Below are 20,523 nucleotides of genomic sequence, written 5' to 3'. Positions count from 1 at the left end.
GCACACGCACTGCAGTGCTCCCAGCATGGAGATGCACCGTGTGCAAGCATGTGTGTGGGTCTGGGTAGGGTCAGCTGGCAGCTGGGGAATGAGGATGGCAGCCACTCCAGAAGAGGAGGGAGGAAAGGACAACAGCTGAAAGCGAGGTGTGGAGAGCAGGGCATTTTATAGAACAGTAGTTGGTCTGGGAGCCATCGGCTGGGTCTAATTCAGTGCTATAGCAAAGATGATTTAGGAGAACACCAGAGAGATTAATGAATAATTTATATTTCTGTTTTTGTGGTGCTCTTGTGTATGTTTCTTATTCTGCAAAAGCGAGCAAATACCATCGGTAGTAGTGCTCCATTTGTCATTAGTACTGGTTTGCTTATCTATAGCCAAGAGAAATTTGTATGACGACAGAGAGCATGTGTGTTTCCATGAATGCCATCAGTCGATGAGGCATAAATAGGCAGATTTCCCTCTAGTAGATTAAAAGGCTTTTAGAGTGAATTTCAGGGCATGGTGTTTATGCTTCTGTAGGTATAGACGTCAGGGAAATTAAAGAATTGAGATAAGTGGTATGAAAGGGAATAACTGAGAAAAATGAGATGAAGATGAAGAGAAGACAAAAGCTTCCTGTGAGATGCTGTGGATAACCAGCCAAATAAGGGTGGAAACCACATTTTAGGGTGAAGGAAATTGGCTGAAGCAGTTGCTATATGCAACGTATAGCGACCAACTTTGTGCTGGCTCTGGAAGCGGAAGGAATGACTTGATGAGGTCAGATTCTGGTCTGATTAGTCGGCTTGCACAGTACTTGGAACATGTAAAGTATTGTGTAAGTGCAGCTTATGATTAAAAGGGCTGTTTCGTTCTCGTTTTCTCTTGGATGTTAGCATCATGAATATTTTTGTGATGCTATTACGTGAAGCAGCTGACCCAAAGGAACGTTTTATTTTCCTGTAAAAAAAAATTCTGTGCAAGTTGGGACTAATGTTAAATCGATCAAGCAGAACTTTGATGAATTGGACATAGCAACGCGTAATTAAAGTTGACATTTTGCAGATGGAAAAAAAAATACATCCATTTAGGAACAGGATTTAAATATTACCCAGTCAATAAGTATTTCTGGCTTCTGCCATGCAAAAATGTGCAATAGATTGTTGACAATAACTCCATAGCTGTGTAGAGCCACTCAAAAGTTTCTTGATCTCTACAAGATGTGGCGCTTGAAATTGTCTTGACTGTTCTGATGAGATGAAAACACTGTGTCGCTGCCTAGCACAGAATACCTGCGTAAGAGCTATTGTCCTCTATTGGCTGCAGATGCTATTTGACATAAGTTTCTGACCTTGCTTGTTCTGCGGGTGCCAGGCTGAAATAATTTAATTAGAAAACACATCGCATCGTGATCTGTGAAAAGGGAAATTATTCCTGAGTGGGTCTTTGCCTGTATACCTGGTGAACAAAACCAGTTTTGGGGGCATTTAAAGATCTGGTAGTGTTCTACAGAATGGCAGTAAGCCCCCCTGCCATGTAGCCAATATAATATTATTTACAATAAGATAATATTATTACATTATTTACAACTCTCTACTACATAAAAAACAAAGCCACCTGTCCTCAGGGCTAGCGGGGCAGGGTAGCTACTGTTAGGGAGTGGAGCCCTTCATGGGCTTTGGGAGAGATGCCAAAATGTTTCCTGAATGCAAGGAAAAGGTGCCTTTATCACTCGACTCTAGTCGGGGGTAAAGCTATAAATGACACCCTTCTTGTGCAGGGCTCTTTGTTCCTGGAGGCTGAGGGAGAATAAAGCTCTGTTTTGTTTCTTACAGACTGAAACTGATCTTGGACAGAAAAGGGAGGGAAGCTTAAAATCCACCCTTTTGGTTTTCTTAAGTCAGCTGATAAAAACGTAATCTCAAATTTCAGAAAAGCTTTTGCATCTTCAGATAGCTTGACTCTTTGTGTAGCCTTTTTATAGCAAAACTGGTTTTGGCTCTTTCAGAACCGAGCAGCCTGCTCTGGCTTTTTATTTTTCCTTGCAGTGGATACTTGTTTTAGCTGTAGAGTTGAATTAGTTTTTAACATATAGAGGAGCTTAGCAGTTTTGACGAGGGGCGGGGCAAAGCTGCATAATGCTTGAGGCACCTAAAAACTGTAATAAACTAGGTTATAGGTGAACTGCAGTTGAATGGGTTCTTGGATTTTTTGGGGCTCTGTTCTGCTCAATTTACAACTGTTTAGTGAAAGATGCATGTACACAGAAAAATGGGATCTTAAGAATCGAAGAAAGAATTTCCCTTGACAGAAATGTTTGAAGTGCTTTGGAGTTCATGCAAATTTTGAAATGTAAAAATTACTGTATAGCGGCCTCCAGTTTTCCTGGTTCTTCCCATTTGCAGCAGCAACCTTTGTGCTTCGTACGCAGAGCAGACCTGGACACTCAGGGTTTGAGTCAAAAAGAAGCAAGCAGCGCAGCTCTCTGCTAATAGCTGCTTAGCTCTGAAGGTCTTTCTCTAGTCTCATTCATTTACCTGTTTGCTGCTGGCTGTTGTTGCAGCACTTTAGAATACAAATTACGTTGTTTTGGCTTCCGTGGAATAAGAATTTATTTTAAATATTTTCTCTTATGATGCTTTGTCTTGCGCTAAATTTAAAACGTACATTTATATTCTGTGTCTGAAGAGCCTGAACAGGTTTGTGCTGAGAAGGATTTTTAACATCTTGGTGCTAATGACGTGTGTCTCTTGTCCTTCCCTCCTCCTCCTTTTTTCTCAGGACTATTTTCCTAGTATTGTTGTTTTCTCAGTATGCCAGAAATGTCAAATTTCCCTTACCCATTTACAAATCCAAGAAAGGATGGACAGCATACAGGCTGCAACTCTTCAAGATGTTCCCTGTAAGTTATTGAACTTGTTCTTCAGTTGGCAAAAAAAATAAAACTAATGAGTGTTTCAGGGTTTTTTCCCTTGGTTTTGATTTTTCTTAATATGATAGATCACAAAGGGGAGATAAAAGCTTCAATGGGCTTATGAGTAACTTAAATGAATGGCTCGTTTGCCACAGGAAATAGTCTCGTATTGTAGTCTTGGCAGATCTGGTTCTGGTATCCGTCTCTGACGAAGACTCGTTGGAGTGATGAAGATCACAGAGGGAGGGAAGGGGGTAGAGAAGAAGGTGTGTTTATGCATGCAGTGAAAGCCTAAACTGAGCCCTCCAAAAAGGGATGGCAAGATCATTATCTTCTAGTTTTATGACAGCGATACTCTGTTCCCCTGTATGAAAGACTTTTTATTTCTTTGGTAAAGTTGAGAGTAATTCACTAGTTTGTTTAAGTGCCCATTTGGAGGCTTTCCCATTTGTTAGGGAAGAGAAGAGGCTTGCTCTAATTTTAAAGCTTTTGTAATAGCACCTTCATTAGGGGCCAGGGGGAAAACACCTGACGGATCTATTACAGGTTTAATGCTTGTTCAGGCTTAAAATATCACTTAAGATCACACTAAGATACATAAGAGATTCTGTGTAGGAACTTTTTGCTGTTGATGAATATTGCCAATGACAGTTTCTTTTAAACATGTTTTTATTCTCCTCTTTCACAGATTATTTTAGCTATTTTGGTCTCGTGGCTGCTTTGCTTCATCTTCACTGTGACAGACGTCTTTCCCCCTGACAGTTCCAAGTACGGCTTCTACGCTCGCACAGACGCCCGACGAGGAGTGCTGTTGGTAGCTCCGTGGTTCAAGGTTCCTTACCCTTGTAAGTATGTCTGGTTTTAAGGGCTGTTTTTCTAATCATACGCCTGTGAGTATCATTTCTTTGTTTTCTGAAGCATTGCTGGGTTTTTTCAGTAGTTGTTCTGATGCACTTGAACATGCACTGACCTAAAGACACTGTAGGTGGGGATGATGCGGTTTTTTCTTGTTTTCCTCTTTAATTTGATACCTTAATGTCTCACCCAAGAAAGACCGAGTCTCTGAAACTTGAATTTGTAGAAGGCACTTGCAGGGATTATCTAGGTAACTCTTGACTTCTAATAACATGGGGTGACTGTATATGTAACATGGATTTCAGGGAATGGTTGATTTATCCGTACTTGTCGATACTGTGGTCAGCTGCTGTTAATGTTATACAATAATAAGGATGGGTTATTACAACTCCTGTAGAGCTACTGAACTCATTGATTCTCATCATCTAAAGAATCAGTAGTTTGTGGAGTTTTATCCAGATTAATTCACTTCCCTATGCCAAACAGACCTGTTCTTAAATTAGCACAACTGTTAACAACTACACAAACAAGCCCTGGAATTGGGCTGAGAATTCCAGAGAATGCCAGTCAATGCTTGTAAATACTTTTTTTGTCCTTTAACGAGAGAACACAAAACACTTTACATGACATCTTGGATGTTTGTATTCTTTTGCTGGCCACTTCTATGTTTAAAGCTGTGAAAGGCTGTTTCTTACGGCATGAGATGGAGTTGCAGAACTAGTTCACCCTTGTGCTGCTCAGAAATTAATGGGGTAATAATAGAGTAATATTCTACTAGAACAGAATAACAGAAATCGTTGGGAATACCTCTACGTTGCAACGAGGCAACTTTGTTGTGGTTTTCCACGTGCTTTGGTTCTGATTAGTTCTTAAAAGAAACCACTTCTAAAGCAGTGCTTGCAAGATGTATAATAGAAGCTTTTGGGAAAGAAGAAGAGGAAAACTTCTCCACCCTGATTAAAGCTTTATTATTTGTGAAGCCTTGTTCATTCACGTTTGTGTGACTTAGTTCCTTTTGTTGCAAGAGGCTCGTCTGTTTCAAAGAGATAAAAGCATCAAGGCAATTTCTGTGGAAAACCTGCCAAGCTTTTCTGCAGGCTTAAATTAATCTTATTTTCTCTCGTACAAAATTTGGAGTTGGAAGGTGCTTGTGCAGCGATCATAGCTGGTTGTTGGTCGTTCTCTTTGCTAGGCTGACCTTGTAACCAGAGACCGAGTTTTCAGAGCAATAATAATTAAGTGGCATTCACCTCGCTGATCAGAACTGTTTTTTCACAAGCAGTAGTTCAAATTCCTTCCTTCTGAACAGGAGGCATTTTTTTGGTGGAGTTTAGGGGTTTTTGTTTTGCTTTGTTTTTTTCCAAGCATGATCAAAGCAGTTGGTTAGGCAGTTTTTCCTTTGCTCCTTTTCATCTGCTTGAACTTGCCAGACTATATTACCATGAAGGGAGTTTGTTGATTCCATTAAAGATGAATAGATTGCTGTATGTTTTGATATCTAAATTGTTTTCTGTGGCACGAGAGATTTCGGTTTTCTTTTCTTCACAGTTCAGTGGGGACTGCCAACAATTTCAGCCGCTGGAGTAATAGGAATGCTTAGTGCAGTTGTCGCTAGCATTATTGAATCAATAGGAGATTACTATGCCTGTGCCAGGTTGTCTTGCGCTCCTCCTCCACCTATTCATGCAATAAACAGGTATGACAAAAAAAAAAGTAGTATTTTTCAGTGTGTTAAGCTACTTTTTTACTACTTGTTTGGTTTTTTTTTTTTTTTGCTTGGGATAAGACAGGAATGCGTTCTGAGTTCAAACGTTACAATTTGGTCAAACACAAGGGCCAAGGATCTGAAATATAAGATGTAACTGTCATGTTGAATTATTTTTGTTGCAAATGTGGCATTGGAAACCTACTCCTGTTCCTGCTGGAGTCCTTGGAAGTTAATAGTACAGTTTCTGTGGGGAGAGAACTCTAAATTGGTTCTGGAATCAGGGTAGCTTTTCAGATTCGCTTGAAATGTAATTTTAGAAATAAAGAGCAGCTCTAAGCTTGACTTGAATCGTTTTGTAATTTCCTCAGCTTAAGAATGTGGGTATCTAAGACATAGAAAACAGAATTCAAGTTGTTTTTCCAGGTGTGTTGGAGCTTGAAACATGAATTATAATAATTCATGTGGGACAGATGCCTTAACAGACCCCCACGTAGCATGCAGTCCTAAAGCACCACCCGAAGGGAGTCTATGCTAATACAAGTTTGAAATATTTTTTTCTGTCTGTGATTTACAGAGGGATTTTTATTGAGGGTCTCTCCTGCGTTCTGGATGGAGTATTTGGGACAGGGAATGGATCCACTTCTTCCAGCCCTAACATTGGTGTCCTGGGCATCACGAAGGTATGTGCTTTACCTTGATTGCTCAGTGACTAGAGTATATTTATCTCCTCTGGTGGACGGCTTACACCATTTGCATGTTTCACAGCACAATCCTCGTCCTAGAAACTATACTATGTAGTATTTTGTGCAGAGAAACTCAACACAGCATTCTGAATTTACATAACTTGCCTCTGGACCAGCCATTATCTAACGGGAATGCATTCTAGAGAAGGAACCCAAAATCTTATTTTTCGTTGGAGTAAAGTGAAATCCTACATAAAGCAGATGGTGCTAAATAAGTTATCCCTTTGAAAACCAAAAAGGCATTCCAGGGCTCTATGGTGTTTTGAGCTGAGCCATAAACGCTGTAAACTGTATAGAAATTTATACTCTTTTAGCCTCTGAGAGCATCACTAGAGAACTGAGTATTCTTCATGTCTCACTTGAACACTTGATGAAACGTAGCTTGAGGTCCTTGGGTCTTATCTACGTCTGTACTAGGACGTCACACTGACACAGCTGGAACAGGAGCTGTGGTCAAGGTAACTTCAAAGTTAAAGGTACCCTAAATCTTTATTTCCATCATGGTAGGTTTTTAAGGCACTGAGCGTGCTTAGGGGATTATATATTTTTTGGGGTGTTAGCAAAATTTTTAAGCGCTAGAGGAGCTCCTTTGTTCATATGCGGACTGAATCTGTGCTTGACTGCCTTGCTGAAGTGGGAGACCTTGGACTGCAGATGGATTTGCTTGATATTGTTAATTTAACCTTGTTAAGGAATATCAGCAAAACTGGTAAGAGTAATTTATGTTGTAAATACGTACATCTTGTTGCGTGTTTTGCTTGGAAGCTATAAATCTCCTTCATGCATACAAGATAGAAGATGTATGCTCTTCACTTAGAATAACTCATCCCTCTGACTTAATCCAATATAGATGATGAATTTATTTTCAGCCATTTTTTTTCTGCACAAAGGATGATTCTGTTTGGTTTTAGGGTGGAATCTAAATACTAATAGCACCATCTGCTGTCTAAGTCTTCCATTCAGTTACTGATAGAAATTTCCTAGAAGAATTTTTGGTTAGAAAAATCCTTAAAGAAAGGTTTATTCTGTTCTGCTTCCTTTCTGTTATTTTATAGGAGCTGATACAAATTAACAATACTTCTTTATTAACAGTCCACAGACATGAGTGTGCATTTTTGCTTTGGAATAGCAAAAAATGAATGTTGAACTGGCAGCTGTTACAGAGAAGAGAGTTAACTACAGTTAGTCTGTTCAGAGCACACGATGGAAGAGTGAATGTGCCTTAGCCAGAGTGGCACGGCTGGATGGCTGTGCTCCAGTGTTTTGTCTTGTTTTCCTCTCTGCATTCTCATTCCTAAAAACCTAACAGTTTTTCAAGTTCAATTTATATCAAAATAGATTTTTGGCATGTAGATACTCTGCTGTTTGTTTGGGAGAGGAAATCTTTAGTGCTCACGAGCGAAGACTAGTAGTCCTGGTGATCCTGTTATGCCGGTGCAACATTTGAAGAGGCATTTACCTCCCTTAAAACCAGTATATAATTATGCTTAGAATTTAAATTTGAGGCTTCCACCAGAAGAAAATAGTGCAAAGTCTTTGGGCTAGTCAGTGAGCAAGTTTTAACTGATGAGAGGAAAACCAATTAATCTGATCAGTTGGGGCAAAAGTTATAGGTAGCTTATGCCATAACATTGGTGATGAAGTAGATACTCCAGTAAGGTACAAGGTACCATACCACACACTCCAAAATAATCACGTCAAGTGTGTGTACAAGTGCCTGGGAATAAGCACACAGTCTGAGCTAAATGCTGACCAGGATGCTTTCAGTAGCTTCCAAAAGGAGCTTGATTTGTTTGCCTTGTAGTGATTGAGCATTTGCATAAATAAATGTCACTGTCGTGCAGATTTTTTAAAGATTCTGCCTAGTTCATGCAGGAAGATAATTTTAAAGCAAGATACTGGTGGTCCTGAGAAAATTAGTGTCTCTGTCAAAGTTAAAGAAAGGTGCAGGCTAACTTGTGGTGTTACTGCAGTGAATACCCTAACTTACTGGTCCAGCTTCTGTCTGTAGGGGAACACCTCTTACCTAACAGTTAGGTAGTGAAGAATATGGGCGCAAGAAGTACTTTTACCCTGAACATGCCTACTGTATCTCTTTTCCTCATTTACTCATTTAGCTCAGTCACACATGATTAACAAATTAATATCTACTTCGCTTTGAAGCTTAATGCTCTGTAACAGGACCCCTACAAAGGGCTTTGCTGGAAACCACCTTACCAGTGTAACAGGGGTTTCTTTGTACCTGGTGCACCTCTTATGCAAGTATAACACTATTAAAATATTGAACATTCAGGTTTCCCAACTACCACTACAATGTAGTGCCAGAGAAATACTGCCCTGAAGTTTGAATGCTTAAAATAAAAATGGGAAGGAAGTGCAGGCACTTGGTTTCACAGTGTTAGCACAGCCATGATTTGCATATGAAGCTAATTCAGTTCTGATCTCAGAGGGATGTTATAAAATCAGTTTATAATCTCTGTCTAGAAAGCCTGCATCTCCTTCAGGGGAACTGCATAGTAGGTAACTAATACATGTATTCTTGTGTACAAGGGCAGCGACACATGGATTTTAATTTTTTTTCCTGTTTGCATTGCAGTTGACCCATTTGCCATCTCTCCTAGTTACGGTCCATTTGTTTTCTTTATTGTAGACGGGACTACACCACATTTCATAGTTATTGTGGCTATTGCAGTTACAGATGGTTTTAGAGATAACTTAATGTTAACAAAAACAAAATCAAACAAAGTTACGTTAGAATTGGAGCGCAGCCATGTTACAGCTGAGCCCTCCAAGACGTATATAAAGGCTCTGTAAAGCCTGTGTTTTAACACTGCAGGGAAGCTTGAAAAGAAGTTTTACATGCAAAAGAGAATAATAAAATAAAATGCAAGGCATGGAGTTGGACTGAGCGTGGACTTTTTCTAGTGTCCTTTCCGTTTTGTTTTCCTGCAGGTTGGAAGTCGCAGGGTTATTCAGTATGGGGCAGCCTTCATGCTCTTGCTTGGGATGGTTGGCAAGTTCAGTGCTCTCTTTGCATCGCTGCCTGACCCCGTGCTTGGTGCCCTCTTCTGCACTCTCTTTGGTAACGTGTGTTTTTTTTGCTCCTCTTTGTGTCCTGTGTGGCTATATCTTTTTACTCTGGTGCTGTGTTCATATGGATGTTGCTATCTTTTTTTGAAGAAAAAAGCTATATGAAAGCTGAGACTTGTTTTATTTTTATTTTATTTTTATTTAGGGATGATTACAGCTGTGGGTCTGTCTAACCTCCAGTTCATAGATTTAAATTCTTCTCGTAACCTGTTTGTACTTGGATTTTCCATTTTCTTTGGACTTGTCCTTCCAAGCTATCTCAAACAAAATCCACTGGTCACAGGTATGTGTTTGCTTATTTACACAAAGCATACTTCTGCCTTGTACTCCGGTGCAAAAGTACCTGCAAGTACAGAGTAATGTAAAGGGTAAATAAGAGAAAAAGCAAAGTATTATGGAGACAGTAAAAGCTGTAGATAAGAAGGCAGGTGTGTTCAGAGGTGGATTAAATTGAGATGCTGAAACCTGAATTGAATGTTTCAGTGGGATACGTCTGAAGTGGTCCTGCTTTCTCAGGGTACGGTTGTAGAGTAGTGGAAGGAGGTGACTGCCAGTTGAACTGGAAGAAAGACTAAAAGGGTGAATCTGAGTTGTAAATGATGTTAAAAGAACATGGGGAAATAGCAAGGCAGAGCTTGGGAGCTAGGAATTTGTTTTGGATTTTGAAATTTTTTGTCACTGCAGACGTGTTCTGAATCTGAATTTTAATGAACTCAGTTTCAGACTGTTAGCCAAATTGTGGAGTTTGGTGAATTCATGGAGAAGGTTTTCTGTTTTAATACAACATTCTCAGTAGTGGTCATGGCAGCACATGTCATCGAAGGAAGACTCTCTACTTGATTTTTTAAAAAGAAGAAAAAAAAAAAGGAAAGATTAACTAACTTTTATAGCTATCGCTTCAGAACAAGATTTAAGAGCATATCTAACCTACTAAGTTGTTCAGAAAAGCAGATCATTCAAGCAGAGTTCAGTGATGGTATATTAGTACAACATTCTTCTGTGAATTGGTGCTATTAAGTCTTGTCCTTTTAAAAAGTAATGGTTTATAAAAGGAATCATTTCAATCCACGTGATTTTACATTATGGACAATTCTCCTTTTTCATTTTGTAGTTTTCTATTTAGTTTCAATTAAGCAGTTGTGTCTGCAGTAGAAAATAAAATGGCACTTCATTACTTTTTTATAAGCAACTGACAGTTCAGAGTTACGTTTTGAGGAAGAAGAGATCCCCATGGTGTACTGCATTAGTTGAAGGTTCTTCCACATCTGTTCCTATGTGGTTTAAAGAATTCTATTTGAGCAAATTCCTTGGTGAGCTCAGTAGCAAGTTTTCCCAGTTAACCTGCATGTAAATCAGTAGAATGTGGGTGGGGAACTGGCTGAGGGGCCGCACCCAAAGGGGGGTGGTAAATAGCTCTTTTTTAAACTGGCGACCTGTCACAAGTGGGGTCCCCCAGGGATCGATATTGAGCCCAGTGTTATTCGATATCTTCATAAGTGATCTGGATACCGGCATCAAGTGTAGCCTGATGAAGTTTGTGGACAACACCCAAGTTGAGCGGGGAAGTAGACACTCCAGAAGGGAGAGCTATTCTGTGGAAAGATCTGGATAGGCTGGAAGAGTGGGCCAGCAAGAACCTTATGGAGTTCAACAAGGAGAAGTGTAAGGTCTTGAACCTGGGAAAACATAATCCCAGAGTGCAGCACAGACTGGGATGCACCTGGCTGGAGAGCAGCTCTGTGGGAAGGGACCTGGGGGTCCTGGCGGACAGAAAGCTCAACATGAGCGAACAGTGGCTGCTGCGGCCAAGAAGGCCAACAGGGTGCTGGGTTGCATCAACAAGGGCATTGCCAGCAGAGATAAAGAAATCATCCCGCTCTGCTCAGCGCTTGTCAGGCCACACCTGGAGCGCTGTGTGCAGGTCTGGTCCCCGCTGTGCAAGAAGGATGTGTCCAGGCTGGAAGGGGTCCAGAGAAGGGCCACCAGGATGATCCAAGCACTGGGAAGCTGCCGTACGAGGATAGGCTGGGAGAGCTGGGTTTGTTCAGCCTTGAGAAAAGGAGGCTCAGAGGGGATCTCATCACCGTGTACCAGTACTTAAGGGGCAGCTACAAAGGAGATGGAGACTCCCTTTTTACATGGAGTCCCATGGAGAGGACAAGGGGGATGGACACAAGTTGCTCTTGGGGAGATTCCGATTGGACACGAGAGGGAAATTTTTCACAGTGAGGACAGTCACCACTGGAATAATCTCCCCAGGGAAGGGGTTGGCTCGGCCACGTTGGACATGTTCAAGAGTCACCTGGACAGGGTGCTGGGCCATCTTGTCTAGGCTGTGCTCTTCCCAGAAAGGTTGGACTAGATGATCCCTGAGGTCCCTTCCAGCCTGGGATTCTGTGCGATTCCATAATGTGTATGCGTATGATAAAAATTCACATTCTAAATATTTTTTTTTTCTCCTGTCCTAGGAATAGCGGGCATTGATCAAGTATTAAACGTTCTTCTCACTACAGCTATGTTTGTCGGTGGCTGCGTTGCGTTTATTTTGGATAATACCATTCCAGGTCAGCATGTGAACTTGTCATTTTATCTGAAATAACTGCCTTTCTGAATAGCACAGCGTTTTGTGGAGGCAGGAGATGAGGAAGAGACTACTGCTTTTGTTGTTGACTACGTTAACACCTAGAGCAGCTGCGTAACACCCACGTGCCTCAGTTTCCTTGAGAACGCTTTGAATCATTTTCAGGTTAAGCTCTCCGTCCTATTAAACACATAAAATAGCTGATAAAAATCAAACCAGAATAGCCGCCTTCAGGAGACAGAGTAAAAATATTTTAAGATCCAAACTTGCTTCCATTTGTTTAAGAGCAAAAATTTGCCTCGACTTCCAGTTGCCAAATATCATAGCCGTTTCCAAGAAACACTTTTTCCCCCCTCTTCCTGCTTCCTTGAGGAGTCTAGATGATCTTTCCAATACTTTGCTGAACATGGTGTCTGAGACTTGAGGTTTTCTTTCTTCTCTTAACCTCTACTATATATGTCTGTGTTTACATAAAGATATTAATGTATTTGGTTTTTTCCTTTTCTTTTATTTTGACTTCTAGGAAGCCCTGAAGAGAGGGGAATACGGAAATGGAAGAAAGGGGTTGGTAAAGGAAGCAAGTCACTGGATGGCATGGAAACATATGATTTGCCTTTTGGCATGAACTTTATCAAAAAATACAGGTGTTTCAGCTTCCTGCCCATCAGCCCTACCTTCGTGGGTTACACATGGAAAGGCTTCAGGAAAAGCAGTAACTGCAGGAGTTCAGATGAAGACTCAGAAGCTACAGTATAGCCTTAGTTGAAATTATATTATCTAGTTGTAGTAAAAGACGTATTTGCAGTTTCTTGCTGATTAAGAAGCATTAAAATATATGTTTTGTATATCTGCATTTAAATTCTGGAACCAGAGCTGAGACGGATTTTAAAAAAAAAAAAAAAAAAAGCTTTCCTGTTGTGGGTGGTGGTGGCCAGATCTAGTGTCTCTGGGTCAACGTTGCAAAGGCTCCTCTGTTTGCTTTTCCAAAGCTATAGACACCTGCGCACCGAAGCCTGTTTATTTTAAATAGGGCTTGGGTTCCGGAAGTATGTAGGTGCTATTGAAAAACGTTACTTTTTATGGTGATTTTATTTAAGTCCTTGATGCTGGCGGTTTTGGCGCATTCATTGCTGGCAATGTTAGTTACGCCTGAAAATTTGAATCCTGTGAGAAGGGGCCGGGGCGGGGTAAGGAAAAAAAATTTACTGCTAGTCACGTCAAATCCCATATATGTTGTTTTCTACTCACCGATTTGCACATTCCGTATTTTCAGCCCCCTGCAAACCAGACTCAGTTAATACTGGCAAATCATGAGGGTGTGTTTTTGAATTACCGCTCGTTCAGTCAGATGTCCGACGTTATGGCAGAAAAGTTTCTGCAGTAACTTTGCCAACAAAAACCATGTCCGACTTCTGATAGCTTAGTGTTGGGGAAGGAACCGGTCGTTTCATGTCAGTTCACACTTAAAAACGTTTACTTTTTCTGCCTGGCATTTAACCACCTGATTATAGTGTCCAGGCGCAGGATTTCTTTAAAGGGACACACATAGCTTGAGTTCTACAGAGACGGGAAACTTTTAACTTCCAGGCAGGACCCGATAACAGTTTTTACAGTGCTGTGCCTGTATCCAGCAAGATACTTCCTGAACAAAAACGCTGATTTGAGCGGTTTTAAGCGGTTAGCACGTGTGTACGCGCAGCTTTCCCTGCGGGGAAGGCCACGCGGTCAGAACGCCACCGGCAGTCGCTGGTGTGGATGTGTGCGGAATTTTCTTGATTGGATATCGAGAGCCGACGCTGCCTACGGGCGGCTTGCGTTGCATTGCCTCGTTTCCTTCTCTCTTCGTGGGGCTTCTGCAAAAGCTCGTTACTGCTGCGGAGGTGATCTTGAACGGCAGAGACACTACATCTGATGTCCTCATCCACTGGATGGTTTAACGGGTACTGGGTCCAGTCAGGGCACCATTCAGATATTTTGGTTTTTTTTTCCCTGGAATAGTCTCAGCTCTGATGTTATGTGGGTGTTCATGCTCATCATACATCCATAATTAAAAGTTTTATTCATGTTTAATGTTCTTACTATTGCAAGTTAGTTTTAGACTTCGGTGTGGCCCCAAAAGCATTTTTAAGCTGTGGAGATCATCAGGGAAATGTAGTGTAATGTAATTTCAAGGCCAGTATGCTCTACGGTGCTTGCGTTTTGTTTTCCTGGAAAAAACATAACAGTGGATCCTGTAATTCACTAATATATTTATCTAGGTTTGACTACTGGACAGGAGCGCAGGAACTCTTCTTTTCTCTGAGTCTACTTCCAGGTGAATTTGTTGTTGGTTATTGAAGCATGGAAGGGTTGGGGTGGGGAGGGCGAGGACAGAGCTTAACGGATCAATACTGAATAGTGTAGAGTCGGAATGATTCCATTGATATCGTTCTCAGCATGCCATGGCTGTTTCCAGAAACTATTTTATACCGCTTTTTCCATAACAAAGCATGTGTTTGTTCCTGCTTCAGGGAACTTTCAGTAGTTTGCAGTCTTGGTGTCAATTGGACTGTCTCGAAAGCTGGTCGGAAGAGTTATTGTGTAGTAGACAAGGTTAGTTTGCCTGTGAAACAAAGTCATTTTTGTAATTTTTAGCATTTTAAAATTTTTCCTCTTCGGGTAGTGAGGTGTTAGATTTCCACATCCACTTGCAGATAGTTTGAGTGCGGAGACCTCTACTCAGTGGCACGAAGCTTCCAAATTTCCCAACTTTATGTGCAACCAAAGACGTGGGGGAGTTAAATATATATATACATAAATATATATATATATATATAAAGGAAAAAAAAAAGCCGCCTAGGTGTGGTGGTTGTAATGACGTAAAATGCCAAAGGTGGTTATCTTGTAAATGTTGAGAAAGGGAGGTAAAACTGTTTTATTTAAAACAGTGCCACCTCGGAAACATAGACATGTGAAGTCCAGTGATGCCGCTGGGCACGGAGCACGGCAGTGACACCTGTGTCCCCAGGCTTTTCTAACTTCTCCCCCCAGGTATTCTCTTGATAACTCCAGTGCTTATGCAGACAAGAGACGAGGCAACGAGAACTAGCATTTGTCTTCTCTCGCCTCTGGCTGAAGTAAAGCTCTGCATGTTCTGTGTTGCCTTCCCTTGAGAATGGCCAAGGCGCTTCAGTCAAATTACAGGGCAACGCATCCAAGGATATTTTTTTTTCTTCTCCCCGGAGCAGAACACCACTCCTCTCTGGCAGCGTAGGAAAGGCTGTCCCAGTAGGTGAAGTCTGATTACTCTGTTTAACTGTTGGATTTAATTCTTTTTGTAACTTTGGGTCCTACAGTGCCGATTCTGTTGGCTGGCTGAGAAGTGCAGCAGCGTTCAGCTGGCGTGTTTGCTTTTCTAGCCGCTTACCTTGGTAACACTAAAATAAGTAGTTGTAGTTAGCAGTCATTTTTGTAACCAATCTTGTGCGTGTGACAACGCCCTCCATCTTATTACAAACACAAATGGTTAAAGATAAGCTTCGGTTTTGCAAAGGAGGTCGCTGAAGCACCTGTAACGTGTGGTGAGGGGTTACGATGAAGTTGTTGGCAGTACCTTCAACGTCCAGGGCACGCAGCCGCTGCAGCCGGGATGTTGCTGTCAAAGCGTGCGGCTCCCCAGCGCTGAGAGGTGAGCAAAGGATGGAGCCGAGGCACCGGTGCCTTGGAAAGAGAAGCTCCCCTTTCTCTTCCCGATGCGCCTGAAACCATCCCAGAGCTGCCAGTCGAAGAAGATGCGTTGCTTTTCTTTGTGAGGGAGATAAGTCTGAATGGCCCCCCATTTTGTGCAGTCGTGGCAGCCGGTTGTGGATCTCAAATCCTTCTCCCACCTCCGCTTTTCTGCATCGGGCTTTTAGCGGCCGCTGTGAAATGCCATGGCCAGGGGGAGCACGGCACGCAGCCTGAGCTGCCGTGCAGCGGCTGCTGGCAGATGTGTTGCGGAGGATTATCTTGCAGTTTTGAAAAGCCTTTAAATACTTCCTCTTCGCTGGTTACATCCAGGCTTCGGTGCGTAAGGGTGCCTGGATCTAGAAATCTGACTGTAGATGTAATACTGTTTTATTTCCTACGTATGTTACTGCCTGCCTTTCAAACAGCGAACTAAACAGAACCACCCAGGGACGACGACACCTGAGAGGTGAGTTAAGAGGCGATGAGACGTTTCAGCCAAACTTTAAGTCAGAAGGGCAAATATTCATAGTAGAAATATCATTTTGTCATATCAAAGATGGTATCAATGTATACAAAACAAAATAACTTGGGACTTTTGATATTCTATTGTATTTTTTTTTAGGTTAAATTAAGACTTCTTGCTAACATGTCGAAACATGTTTTCTAAAGTAAATACTTGCAAATTATACCTATAGAAATTTAGCTTTCATAGCTAACGGCTATGGCCGATCGACGTTGTCATATTAGAGTGCGTTGGCGGAGGAACTCGATCAGGTACCTCGCTCAGAAAGTTCAAACTTTAAACCCAGAATTTGCTTTATGCCTTTTAGTGCTGACTTTAAATATGGCAACTTGGTTTGTACATGAATATTGCAGTATTTTATTTCCATATATTAAAAATAACATTTCCGCTCAGGATAATGATCGTGGTTTTCCTGGGAGGGAGTGGTATGATTGTCATGACAATGTCATGTGATGGTAGAATTTCTTCATTGACGAATCTATAGTAGTTGTGTATACTTTATTTACCCATGTTTCTGTTCCTACCAAAAACTAAAGGGTTTCTTTATTGTTCATCTCCCTACTGAGATCTTGGTACTCCCAGTGCAGAATTGGCGCTTGCAAACTGAAATCCTCAGTACTATTTATACCACAAGGAGCATCGGTGAGCGCGTCCTTAATGAAAAGCGTTGGAAATCACATCATCCGTGGTATAAACAGCACTCCAGGCGCACGTGGTTTAAAACAGCCGGCTTCTGATGGTTTGAGCGAGCCATTGGATGCTTACGCGCGATCTAAAACAACCTGTGCTTAACGTAATTCGTGTATCGATGTAGAAAATGCATGCGTGACAGACCAGCACAACCTACGGCGCTTCTTTTACGTGGCCTTCTTAAACCAAAAGCGACATTTTTTTCTTTTTTTCTTTTTTTCTAAGCAGGGGGGGAGTGGTGGGTCACTCATTCTTGCAGAAAATGTCCCACCCGGTGCACGTTCCTCAGTATTTCTCAAGGCGAGCGGCCTCTGTGGCCGCGGGACGACAGGGCTCTGTGCTCTCCTGCTTCTATCGCTGCGATAGCTCATTGCAGTATTGGAGGAGGCCACGAGTTTGCCAGTGTTTCGCTTCTGCCCACGAGTCTGTACAGCTTAGTGCTGGGCTGCTTTTAAGTATTGGGGATCTGTGTTCAGAGCCACCCAAAATACTCCTGTCTAGTTCTAATTTGACTGTGACTGTGCGTTGTCATCCGTACGTACTGATATGAGAGAGGTATTTAGAACTGCCTTGTGTACTATCTGGCATTTCCTACATCTTTCCAGGTAAATCATCTTGCTGCCAGTCCAAATTATTGTACTTTGTCTGTTTATAACAACCTTTGGCGTAACAAACTATTGACTGTTCTTAGGCAGTGGGGATAAATATTTTTTTCTCACGACTTTTTGTGACTGACTTTGGCTGTAAAACTTTTTTGCTCAACAGCAAGAGGTTTTTTCGGTTTGGTTTTGGTTTGGGGGTTTTTTTTTTTGATGTTGTTGTTCTGAGATGTGTAATTCTTTTTTGGAGGTTTTTTTATTTCATTTTTTTTTCTAACATTGCTTCATTAAACACTTAAATATTTAAAAATGTAATATTTGGACCAGATGTTGTGAATAATAGTAGATAAAGCTATTTTATTCTGTATTTTTAAAGCTGTTCAGTATAAATAAACGCGGGCATAGATGCAACTCGGCAGCGTGGTGTTACACTTCCTTTTAAACATCCCCTTTGAAGGAGAGTCGACGGTTCGGGAATCCAGGCGATGTGAAGACCAGGCGTATCTTTGTAGCAAGTGTCACCCCAAACTACAACTCCCGGCCGCCTTCCCGACCCTTCCAGCTCTCAGCCCCGCCAGGGGCGTAACACGGCCTTGATTTATTTGGATGAGGCACTGCTTACTGTCCGCGTACCCCTTGCTGTCTGTCCCTGCTGTCTGTCGAGGCACCTCGGGGAGCTCCGGACCTGTCCCCCCTCCGCCACCCGCCCCTCTCCTCCCGCAGCTCCCAACCCCTCGGGCAGCCAAGGGCAGCAAAGCTCCCCGTAGAAGCAGTTGTGCACGGTCAGCGCTGACGTGTTTCTGAGCAATGGCCAGGCAGCAGAACTCGAGTGACTAGTTTCCGAACTAAAATAAAAAACAACCTTCAAGTTCTCGTAGTAATTTCCACTGAGCCAGAGGCTTTGAGTTATTCTGCCCGGTTAAGAATGAGAGCAGTAAGAGTTACTAGCGGGGAAATAACCTCCAGTTTAGTGTCAAGCCTTAGGATTGGGAGGTTGTCTAAATTTTTGCCCTACCTTTGGCGGGCTCCTGGGCCCCGTGTTGGGGCCGCTGCGTGCCCGAAGCGCTCCGCAGGGCCCAGTGTAGTTGGAGATTTGGAGACTCACACTTTGCCTCATCCCTGGCCATTTAATGGACTCGTTTGTTTTATCTGGAGCTGCAATATGAAATTCCTACCGCTAGCCTGGAGCACCAGTGATGTGCGGTAGCTGCCTGTGATGAATTAGGACCTGGAAATGTCTGGCTGAGGATACACAGCACCTTCAGATGTCTGCCAGCCTTCGAGGTATCTGAGCTACTGTTGATTTTAAGGGAAATTAAGACACCCAAGAACCTTTCTTAACTTAGGCGTAGCCCACCGCAACTAGTCCAAAAACGGTATAGTCCAATGGGAAGGAAAATGGCAAAAAGCCACCTAAAACTGGCAGCGAGAGGGCGTGAAAGCAGATCTGGTATCAGCGCTGGCAGAGCAGCTGCCTGGCCAGGGCGGGGGATTTCTAATCATTCCTGTGCTGGGCTGGGTTCGGGTCCGTGATGAAAACAGCTCTGATCTTAATCCTGATTAATCCCTTGTGCTACTAGGTCAGAGCTCTGGGAATGAGTTTTCTGCTTGTGTCTTGCCCGAATCAAAACTCGGCATCAGCTGCATCAACCTGATAAGAAGGGCTTTAGCCCAGGCCGAATCTCAAAACCTGAGGATTTTCAGCATGGCTGAAACACCCTCAAACGGTGACGGTGGCCGTGTTTTGAAGAAACACATATTAGGTACGAGCAAAGGCCTTTTCAAGAGCCGTGTCTCTTCCCATCTGGTTCCCGGAGGCTGCTTAACGGCTAACAGATGCGCCTGAGCTAACGTGTATCCAAATGCGTAATATTGTTTGGTATTTACTGACAGTTAGCTTGGGGGTCCTAAAGTTGAACTAATGGGAAGCTGCCAGGGTGTGAGAGAAGGGAGTTTGGATGCTCGGTCAGTCTAGGGGGAAATACTTGAATTTTGGAGAATCTTAGAGCTGGTGCCTTATGCTTGGGTCTGACTGAGGTCCGTGACCTCCAGGCGCAGCTACGGGAGCGGAAACAGATGTAAATCTGTCAAAGGCGATGGTTTAAAAGGCATCGACCGCGTTCCCTGCGTGGTATTTAGCACAGAAACGCTGATTTAACCTGCGAAGCAGGTGCCATAACATCCCCGCGCTGCCAAGTGCAGGCTCTGGCTTCGGAGCGTCTTTTCCAGGGCAATTTTTGGCAGCCGGGAGGGATGCTCAGGCTCACAGCGGCTGGCCGGGACCCTGGCGGGGCAGAAGCTTTGGCTTCCATCCACACAGGTTCGGTTCCTCTGGGGTGGGTGCTCACAGCCCCGCTGCAGCTGAGGAGGAGCCGGCAGCACATCCCAACCTCAGAGGCTGCAGAGGTGGGTCAAAATCCTTTTATTTGGTAAACAAACACCTCCATCCAGGCTCAATCCACCAAGCAGGATGTCACAAAACCAGGATTTAACCCCAGTTTTGCAACCAAGTCACTCCTTGTGCTCACACAGGTGCCCACAGCAAAACCCTCTGGTTTTTTTCCCCCTTTTGCTTTTACTCTGATGGCATCCGCCCCATGGGCTTTCCCTCTCTTTGGGGCTAAATCCCTGGTTTTGGGGGCTGGGGCTTGCACAGCGTGCGTGGCCGGGGCCAGCTCTGGGCCATTGTGTGGCGCGGCCGGGCTCTTCCCGCGACAAAGGGCCTCTCATCTCCGCCAGCCCTCGGAGATGCTGCTGGAATATAAATACTAACCCCCATCCCGGCTCGCTTTTGCCGAGTCAGTTTCCCCAAGCCAGATGGCTCCTCCTGAACTTCTCATATTTTACATACAAATAAAAAAAAAATTAGGAGGGGGGGGAAGGGCCGATTACAATCCACGGTTGTAAAGACTGACTTGTTTTGTTAAACCAGCTGTTTAGCTTATTTCTTTGTTTTTGGGGTTGTTTTTTTCCCCCTTCGTGTGGGCTGTTTCTAGGCGAATTCCTTAAAAAGAAAAAAAGCCCAGAGAAACCACAAAGCACTGGGAAAGGTCAGGAGCAGACAAAGGCGGAGGGAAGTGGCCGCACGCTGCTGCTCTTCTGGAATACTTAACACCTCTGCGCTCCCCCA

At 42.9% G+C, this 20,523-nt stretch overlaps 1 protein-coding gene across 3 annotated transcripts in view; it reads left to right on the top strand.

The window, feature by feature from the left end:
- The window catches only part of SLC23A2 (solute carrier family 23 member 2), a 58,141-nt gene extending 40,337 nt beyond the window's left edge, over positions 1-17,804 (top strand). For all 3 annotated transcript variants that reach the window (XM_064472862.1, XM_064472864.1, XM_064472863.1), the window contains 8 exons: positions 2,764-2,884; positions 3,585-3,741; positions 5,300-5,447; positions 6,034-6,139; positions 9,155-9,284; positions 9,438-9,575; positions 11,761-11,856; positions 12,397-17,804. In XM_064472862.1, coding sequence (XP_064328932.1) covers positions 2,764-2,884; positions 3,585-3,741; positions 5,300-5,447; positions 6,034-6,139; positions 9,155-9,284; positions 9,438-9,575; positions 11,761-11,856; positions 12,397-12,629 — 1,129 coding nt within the window. In that variant the 3' untranslated portion in view covers positions 12,630-17,804. The remainder of the gene's footprint in view (positions 1-2,763; positions 2,885-3,584; positions 3,742-5,299; positions 5,448-6,033; positions 6,140-9,154; positions 9,285-9,437; positions 9,576-11,760; positions 11,857-12,396) is intronic.
- The last annotated feature ends 2,719 nt before the right edge of the window (positions 17,805-20,523 follow it).

Source organism: Phalacrocorax carbo, chromosome 24, assembly GCF_963921805.1.
Source record: "Phalacrocorax carbo chromosome 24, bPhaCar2.1, whole genome shotgun sequence".
Taxonomy (NCBI): Eukaryota; Metazoa; Chordata; class Aves; order Suliformes; family Phalacrocoracidae; genus Phalacrocorax; species Phalacrocorax carbo.
This window is presented reverse-complemented; position numbering and strand designations above follow the sequence as displayed.